General features: G+C 41.3%; 1 protein-coding gene across 2 annotated transcripts in view; it reads right to left on the bottom strand.

Annotated features, from left to right (window-relative positions):
- The window catches only part of ctif (CBP80/20-dependent translation initiation factor), an 81598-nt gene that overhangs the window by 38902 nt on the left and 32696 nt on the right, over positions 1 to 10000 (bottom strand). For both annotated transcript variants that reach the window (XM_049466357.1, XM_049466358.1), the window contains exon 8: positions 396 to 472. In XM_049466357.1, the coding sequence (XP_049322314.1) occupies positions 396 to 472 (77 nt within the window). The remainder of the gene's footprint in view (positions 1 to 395; positions 473 to 10000) is intronic.

Here is a 10000-nt window from a genome sequence, read left to right as displayed (position 1 = left end):
CTCCTCCAGTATTCCCAAATACAGAGCTTTTATCTGATGCTCCCAACAGGCTTACAATGCAAATGATAGGGGCATAAATGTACCCATACAAAATGTGCTGTGTGTATAAACAGTGTTTTTAATAAACTATCTGTGCACTTTTAAAGCTCTTAGTGCCCTCAGAATTCTACCAACGAATTGTGAAGCTACTTTGAGGTTCTTAATGGTGTAAAATAGTGATTTCTTGGCCTGTTGGGAGAAATACTATTTGCTACTCAGGAATACTATTTAAAATGCTTTCAATTTCAAAGAAAAATCCTAAGAACTGCTGCTTTAATTAAAAATAGTTTGCTGACTGCTGCTTCAATCAAAAAATCAAAAAGCTGAATTTATGCTTCAGCAAAGCGATGACTTACCGGCGGTCGTTGCGGCGCCGGCGAAAAAGCTTTTTGGTGTGTGCGATCTCAGCTTCATTAGGCAACGGCGGGAATACCTGCAGAGGAGAGAGGAGACAGTCAGAGTCAGACCAAAAAACACACAGGAAAAAGAATATATACTATATTATATGAATTTACAAATTTATTCACAACACAAAAAGCAAAACACATTTTTTTTTTTTTTACTGAAATTTGTGTATGTTTTGCTCCCGGGCTCCCAACAGGTGGGGAGTGAAATTCACTTTAACTCTACTTCAGTAAATACAAATCACAATTTGAGCGCACCCTTATGAACAGCTATACACATGCATTTCTGGGCAAGCGGAGAAATCCAGAAGCATGTGGATTGAGGCAGCAGAGTAAAATTACAGTATTTTACACTAATATACACACAGCTCTGAAAAACAATAAGAGAGCACTTCAGTTTCTGAATCAGTTTCTCTGATTTTGCTATTTTGCTAAGTTTATGTTTGAGTAAAATGAACATGGTTGTTTTATTTTATAAATTACCTCAAATAATGCAAAGAAAACAAGTTCATATTCATACATTTTTAAGAGTTCAGAAATCAATATTCGGTGGAATAACCCTGGTGGTTTTTAATCATCATGTTCTCCTCCACCAGTCTTACACACTGCTTTTGGATAACTTTATGCTGCTTTACTCCTGGTGCAAAAATTCAAGCAGTTCAGTTTGGTGGTTTGATGGTTTGTGATCATCCATCTTCCTCTTGATTATATTCCAGAGGTTTTCAATTTGGTAAAATCAAGAAACTCATCATTTTTAAGTGCTCTCTTATTTTTTGTTCTGCAGTTCTGAAGAGAGAGGCCTTGTGCAGCTACACCATAAGTTCTATAGTGCTTTAGTTTAGCAGCACTCTGTTCTAATAGAGTAGAAACAATAGGGACGCCATTCTATCCCCATTATACTCATCAGCATCAACATAATTCTAAAGCTGCTTTAAGTTTTATACATAATGGTGCTTTAAAATGAAAGTTTCCAATTAAAACACCAAAAAACTCAATGTTTCAGAACAAAATAAAACATTTCCTGAGCATGTCTGGCACTAGAAGTTGCGTGCGCGCGCACACACACACACACACACACACACACACACACACACACACACACACAAATACAAATACAAATACACAAACACACACACACTCCTACAGACTAACACACACAGTCTCTCTTCAGGGATTTTTTTTTGTCTTACTAAGTTACTGCAGCCAAACCGCTGAACGCTGATTGGCTGCTCATGATTGGACACAGATGCGGAGGCAGACTTGTGTAATTGGCTGCTTTTCCTCGTCGGCACGGTAATAAGGGCTTTTGACACTAAACCCCACCCCCGCACGCCAACAGGGCCAAAGGGGATGCGGAAAATGCCACACAACTCCTTCAACCGAACACAACAAGAGAAAAAACGACACAAAACCAGAACAAAAAGTGACAGGAACTCTTCAATCCTGCGGAAAACTCAGAATAAAACATCAAATCCGGCGTTCCTGAATACGAGGATATAAGAAAAGCTGAATGAATAAGATAAATAAAATTGGATTTAGTATTTGCGTGTAGTTTGGCTTTGGAAGTTCATTTGGCTACATGATACATAAAAGTTTTAACTTAGCATATTAACTTTAAAATACTGATTTTACTTTTTCCAGTTACTGGCTTTAAGATAGTTATTTAAGTTAGAGAAAGGTTGAATTTTTTGGTCCTGGGGAGAGATTTTAAGAATGAGTTTTTTATATATCAGTAAAACTAGTAGTAATCTGTACAGCAAATGGTAACTTGCTCTTATAGCCTTCAACAGTGTGGCCAGGCAGCTAAACGTTGCATAAAATTAGTAGTCACAAGTGACCACATAAGAGAAAGTACACTGTGGGCCCTTTTATTGCCAAAAAAAAAAAAAAACACACACACAAATGAACTAAATTATTAATTAAAATTTAAGTACAAATTCACTTGAAATCATAAAACTTTATTTCTATTGTAACTGCAGATCATGCTTTGACTTTCCACTAATGGGACAGCTTTACACATGCATTTGTTGACAAGCTGAGAGATCCAAAAGAAGCATCTGATGTGAGAGAAGCGTGTGGATTATACACTAATATAACTGGAGTTTCTGTAGTTTCTGAGCAGTTCTGGAGAGATATCTTGTGCAGCTTCACCAAAGTTACATAGTGCATTAAAATCGTTCTGGCCTGTAGTGATAAAGAAGCCATTTTCCCACTATTACAGTCAATGGAGTATCTACATGATTCTGAAGTTGATATGTTTTATAGTGTAGTTTGTATAACTCTTCATAATCACTAAACTACGGATTACTACACATTACTAAAACATTACCACTCATTACCCATCAGTCCTCAAATTCTCAGAGACGTTTTTTCTTGACGCAGGCATGTGAAAGAGTAATTTCAAGAAGGAAAAGAGGAGTCAAGAGGGGCAGAAAGAAAATGAAAGAGCAAGAGAAAGAGAGGGAGGGAGGGATGGAGGGAAGGAAGAGGGTGAGGGAGGGAGGGAGAGGCTGGAGTTGCATGTTTAGCTACTGTTGTTTTCCTGTAGGATATCATTAGCTCTAATCCTGCTCACTAATGGACTCCAGATGAGAATCTAAACTCCGCCACATTCATCCCGGCTTCAAAGCGGCAAAATATGTCAATATTTACCCGAAGCGCGGAGGAGAGGGAGCGGGAGGCTGGCATGGGAATGGCGGGCACTGTTACAGCGCTAGCTTTGTTTCTACAATGCCTGTGGACGACGCTGGAGGAGAAAATAAACAGTACAGTACTGCAAGAGCTTCAGAGAGTAAAAAAAAATAAAGGAAGTGTGTTTTTACTGAGATGCAACAAAGCTATTAAATAGTCTGTCAGAAGTCTCTTCTTTTAAAACTAGAAATTTGAAAAATTGGAAATGTGGGGAAAATTTGGGCAAAACTAAAATTCTTACATATTCTTTATTTTCTTTTTTGAAATGAAAGAGATTAATGTAGTGTGTAAACATTATTAATGTTTCTATTTGTTCTACCACTGACTCCCAGTTCATACAACACATTTATATAAACAATGTAGACACTGCAATTCGTCCATCCATCCATCCATCCATCCATCAATCCATCCATCCACCTGCCTATAAATCCATCCATCAATCCATCCATCCACCTGCCTATAAATCCATCCATCCATTTATCCATCCATCCATTTATCCATCAATCCATGCACCATCCAGCCACTAATCTATCTATATCCACCTACCTATTTTTATATCCATACATTTATCCATCCATCCATCCATCCATCCATCCATCCATCCATCCATCTATCCACATAACTATATATCCACCTATACATATATCAATCCATTCAAAATATCCCCTCTGGGATCAATATAGTATCCATCCATCCATCCATTCCTCCATCCATCCATCCATCCATCCATCCCTCCATCTTTCCATCCATCCATAAATCGATCCATTCACCCACTCCATCCATTTATGAACCCATCTATCTATATATCAACCTATATATCGATCCATCCATCATCTATACACCTATCCATCCATACGTCACCTCTCCATCCATACATCCATCCATCTATCCATCTATAAATCCATCCTTCCATCCATCCATCCATCTATCCATCCACTCATCAATCTATAAATCCATCCTTCCATCCATACATCCATCTATAAATACTTCCTTCCTTCCGTCCATCCATTCACCTATCTATCCATCCATCTATCCCTCTATCTCCTGCACTATGTAAAAGTCTACATTTATAAACATATCTATAAAGTAATTATTATTATTATTTTATATTCAGTACTAATATTAAAATGCAGGTATAATATACAGTGTTGTGTTTTATTGTCTCTCTGGGATGATAAGCTGAGGGTTGTGACAGCAGGACACTCGGTGAGGGAGCGTCCCGTGCAGGAAGCCCATGTGCTGCACCACATTCCACAGGTTAAAGGTCATCCTGGACTCCTCCTTCATTCAGCGACTGACTCACGCGCACTCCGCCCTGCTCTGATTGGACGACTGGAAGGACATGAGAGAGTGAGGTAATGCTGAAATCACACGAGGAGCGCTTTTAAGCGTCTGAGGTCAGCTCCTCATCACCGTGTCAGAGCGGGTACGTTCCTGCCGCAGAGCTCCGGCCCGGCACGGCTCCCACCGCTTCCTCACGCGGCCAGAAACGACGTCTCTACCAAATTATGCAGCCAATGATCTCGGAGAAGAAACGACACCAAACTTTTAACAATCCTTTAAGGCGCTAAGCAGCATTAGACCCGTACTCTGCTCCGCTCTGCTGTGTTCTGGCAGGGACTGAATTAGTGGGTTACGAAATGAAAACCCCTAGACCTATAAAGGAGGGTATTAACCTTTATTGATGCTGAAATCAACGTAACGAATGAGCGAGTTATGAAAAGGGAAAAGTTGACTGTGGAAGGCCGAGAGTCGAACTGTTCCAACTGTCTAAAACCCAGGAATACGCTCCACAGCAAATCCACCAAAAGCCCAGACTAAAGACTTGCGCTGTATTAAAGCAGCGCTGCACAGAATCCTGTAAAATATTATGAAAAGCTGAAGCTACAGAAGCAGGAGGTCTGCAGAGGGAAAGGGTAAGCTAACGGTACGACAGCGGCGGTTCAGCTTCGGTCTCTGAAGAACTGCACGTAATTACGACGCAATATTAAAAGAGATTGATCTGTACTTCCCCTGAGTTAAGCAGAATTAGCTCAGGCTTAAAGCACACGTCTCATCTCCCTCCTGCAGAAACACATTAAACTGAACTGGGTTTCATTAAAAATCATCTCTAGGTCTGATTCCTCATTCTGATCTCTTGGCTCAACTCTCGGTCTGATCTGATCTCTCAGTCTCATCTATCAATCTTGTCTCATCTCAACTCTTGGTTGAATCTCTCAGTCTCATCTCATCTCTCGATCGCAGTCTCGTCTCTAGGTCTCATCTCTTGACCTTATCTCTCACCTCATCTCTCAGTCACATCTCTTAGTTTCATCTAATCTCTGTCTTTTCTGATCTCTCTGCCTGATCTCATCTCTTGGTCTCGTCTCTCAATCTCATCTGATCTCTCAGTTTCATCTCTTCGTCTGATCTGATCTTTCGGCCTCATTTCTCGGTCTCATCTCTCAGACTCATCCAATCTTTCAGTCTGATCCCTTGGTCTCATCTATCATTCTCGTCTCATTTCATCTCTTGGTTGGATCTCTCTGTCTATCTGATCTCTCTGTCTATCTGATCTCTCGGTCTCACCTGATCTCTCAGTCTCATCTCTCGGTCTCATCCAATTTTTTAAATATTTTAAGCAGAGCTAATATATTTGATGAATAATACTCTTTAAAACATATTTGAGTAGGACAGAATCTCTTGAAACTAAACTCTGTCATGTGTGAGCGTTTTTAGATGAATAAAGGTACATATTAACATTAATACTGAATTATTGTCCATCCCTAACTGATATTATTGTCTTCTCCTCAATAATATCAGGGGTTCTGCAGCATGGCTGATGCTGCTCCAGTCACATGCGCTCAATCGGTCTCTCAACGGGTTAAAGGTGGAGGCCGAATTCCATAGATATGTGAGCAGTAATGGTGAATATGGACGTGTCTGTCTGTTTGACGGTACGGACGTGTGAGCAGAGCTCTGTTCACGGCGGCTTCAAGCTTTTCCGAGGGAGCGCGACCGGGGCGGAAGGAGGCGGGAGACACCCAGAGCTCTGAACAGGAAGCCAGAGGAAATGCTTGTGATTTTTTCCCCTCTAACAAGCTTTTCATTTTCTTAAACCCTTCCTACCCCTCCTTTCTCTCCCCGAGCCACAACCGAGACAGCAGTCCACAGAAACACACTGCAGCAGATCTCAGGTCTTCTGGCTGTTTAACCAGAATGTATCTATGGGTGGTAATGGACTTTATGGATGTCCGTGTGTGATCCAGAATAGAGAAAAGGGAAGGGAGCTGGTAAATTAATTGGTTATGAAGGTTGCGACAAGGTATCTACTGTAGAGACGTCTAGAGAAATTGGTGCTGTAGGTGGAGTAAAGGACGATACAGTGATGTAGCAGAGACAAAAGAGGTGGTGCAACTGAATAATACCGTTTCTTCACATGATGGATCTTTATCCTTCATTAATTTCCTTCAGAAAAGCCACTTTTGAGCTGATATCATTTAAAATTTGTTTAATTACAAAATAAAAAAAGAGTTTTTTTATATTATCAGGTGATTCAGAACATTGTAAAAGCCCTGCACGATGATGCACCATTACAAAGTCCATATTTTATCAGTTTACAGGCTTCAGGTTTGTGCAGAACACCCTAGAGTTTAGATTCCCTACTCGAGCCTGAACTAGGCTGAGATTTCCCATCTTTCCTCGAGTCCTGTCAGGTTGGGTTCAAGAAAATCTTCTGTGACGTTTATTTTATATAAAGCTATGGTTTGATAATCACAATATATCAAAGTAAGAAATCTAAAAGTACAGGCTCCAACAACTCTAAACGGTGTAAAAAGTTTGAGAACCTCTGCGTCTCTGTGCTGGAGAGTGTTTGCGTTCCGCTGTGCTGCCGGACTCGGCTCGTCTCCTCTTTTGGTTGTGTGCGCGTCTGTGTTTGTCTGGTTGCCTGGCGACCGCACAGCTCGGGCTGAACACAGTCTGGACGTGGCGGCGGCGTAACTCAACTCTGAGGGTCCGGTTTGTTTAGAAGCCCCTCGTCTCTCAGGTCCAGTGAAGCGAAACCTCGACCAAACTCTCGCGTTCCACTTACAGCACTCAGCAGGAGGAATGTACGCAGCTCACTCTCGCGCAGCTCACTCTCGCGCAGCTCACTCTCGCGCAGCTCACTCTCGCGCAGCTCACTCTCGCGCAGCTCACTCTCGCGCAGCTCGCACTCATAAAACTCAAACTGAAGCTGGAGCTGGAGCTTTAGAAACACAACTCAACCAAAGTACATTAATTCTCCCGCACTCTTTCGCACTCTTGCTATTTCACTCTTTCACACTCTCGTTTTTTCACTCTCTCGCACTCTCATACTCTCGCTCTTTCACTCTCTCTCACTCTTATACTCTTGCTCCTTCACTCTCTTGCACTTCTGCTCTTTCACTGCCTCACTCTCTCACACTCTTACTCTTTCACTCTCTTGCACTCTTATACTCTCGCTCTATCAATCTCTTACACTCTCGCTCTTTTACTCTATCGCACTTTCTCCTTTGGCTTTTAAAAAAAAATGGGTGAGAAGAGCAGCAGCTCTGGAAATCAACACCTTTCTAAAGTGAAGCGTCCAGGTCGGCCAAGTGGCCCCCACCCAAATCCCACAACTCCCAGTGGACACACACACACACACACATCCCCTCTGTGACCTCAGTGAGAGAGCAAGAGCGCAAGAGAGCGCGAGAGAGAGAGAGAAGTAAAGGGGGGGACATGTCCCAACCAAACAGGAAACCCAAAGGAATGTCTTCATGAGTGAGCGGGAAAAACTGTGTCCCTCTTAACTAACACACACACACACACACAGTAGGGGAATATTTTTCTGCCTTTAGAAGCCAACATTTAATACACACTTACAGACACAACTTGTACACAGCTTTCTGAGTTCACTTTAAGGTGGGATAAAAAACACAAACATCAAATAAAGTGGAAAAAACAAATGACCAATGACTCGACCACAGAGCGCACATCTCCACCAATCAGACAGCAGCCGGGTTTTACACCCTCCATGTGCATGAAGGCCTCGCTTATGTTCAGACAATGTGGAAAAGTTAGAATATCATTAATAAAAACAGGGATTTCTGAATTAAGGATTCATTAATGATTTAAAGAGCTTCTGACACATCCATATATATCCTAATATTACATAATATTTCATTACTTTATTCTTATTGCTGGGTATACAGCATATTACACAATAATCAACTGCTGTTACACTTTCCTCACTGTTTCCTACACTATACTATACTTCCACATACTTCATTATATACTTCCACATTACTTCATCTGGAATTTCCCCTCGGGGATCAATAAAGTATCTATCTACTAACCTATATCCCATAAAATCCCAATAGTCCCCTATAGTATCCTAAACTACCCAACACCACCCAATACTATATTCCCCTTTACTGTCCAACGTTATCCTACACCACCCAATATCCCCTACACTACCCTATACTGTCCTATAGTCTCTATAGTACCATATACTGTCCTATACTATCCTACACTATTCTATACTTCCACACACTTTATTATAATACCCTATATTACATTAAAATACCATACATTTCACCCTGTAATATCCTAGAATTCCATATACTACATACTACCCAATACCGTCCTACACCACCAAATACTCCCTATACTACCCTATACTCTCTATTCTACTATATTCAACCCTTAAGTCCCTTTACTTCCAAAACACATGTATAGATACATTACCTATACTAAACTATACTCCATAAACCCACCTAACATATACTGTGCATATACAACCCTATATTCTCCATATTTTCCTAGAACTATACTATACTACCCTATTCTATCCAATATAAACTATACCACCCTTAAGCCTGTTTTACAAATTCTCTATAGTATATCAATGTCATAAACAATTTAAACAAAAATGTATATATTCCTATTTTCAGAATTAATATGCATCTATATATTGTTATATTTGGTTTTGCTGGTATGTCGCCATGACCAGTAATGATCCAGTAAAAGTCTAGAGAGGTGAAAGTGTGTGTGTGTGAAGGTATGCGAATGTGACGTGTGTGTGTGTGTGTGTGTGTTTCTCCAGCGCCCTGCAGTAGCCCTGCTTCTGACAGGGTACATGAGTCTCTCGTCTCACAATCACAGGAAAAGGGTGTAGGGGGGGGGGGTACTGTCTGACCTCCTTATTGTTCTCTGGGAGAGGGGGTCTCTCGCCCACCCACCTCTCGCGCTCAGGCTCTCGCGCGCTTTCCCTCAGTAATCTATAACAGCTGATTGAAGCTGAAGGCAGTGTGAGTGTGAGTGCAGTGTGTGAATCAGCTGGTGGGCATTGTGCCAGGCTGGCGTCTCAGTGGGATCCAGGTGAAGTGTCTAAATAACAGAGAATAAGGGTCTGACCCCTGACCTCTGACCCCCCCCACCCTGTTTTGAGCATGCACAGGTCTCAGTTTAACAATAATACATGTGCTACAGGCAGGGAGTGGTGGTGTAAATGATCTTAGTGATTAATAAGTGAAATTAATAACAGTAACGGTGGATAATAGGTAGAAAACTCGTCTTCCTGAATTAAAGCGCAGGGTGGTTATAAAGGTTCAGCAGTTCCCGCTTCTGAAGCAGCTGATAGACTGGTGCTGTATGTTCTAAAGGGAGACGAAGATACAGGGTATTTTTGTTGCAGGTGGTTGCAGTGGTATACTATAAGTGGTTGCTACAGGTTCGCCAGGTGGTTGCTATAGCATTGTGAAAAAAATGATTGCTATGGCAATGCAAGATACAGTAGATTCTAGGTGGTTGTTACGGTATCCAGAGTTTTGTTGCTACGCTCTCAATCCCTCTTTCGCTCTGACTCTTTCTCTCTGTAT

This window comes from Astyanax mexicanus, chromosome 17 (assembly GCF_023375975.1).
Source record: "Astyanax mexicanus isolate ESR-SI-001 chromosome 17, AstMex3_surface, whole genome shotgun sequence".
Lineage (NCBI taxonomy): Eukaryota > Metazoa > Chordata > Actinopteri > Characiformes > Acestrorhamphidae > Astyanax > Astyanax mexicanus.
The sequence above is the reverse complement of the archived record's forward strand: the minus strand, read 5'-3'. Positions and strand labels throughout refer to the sequence as shown.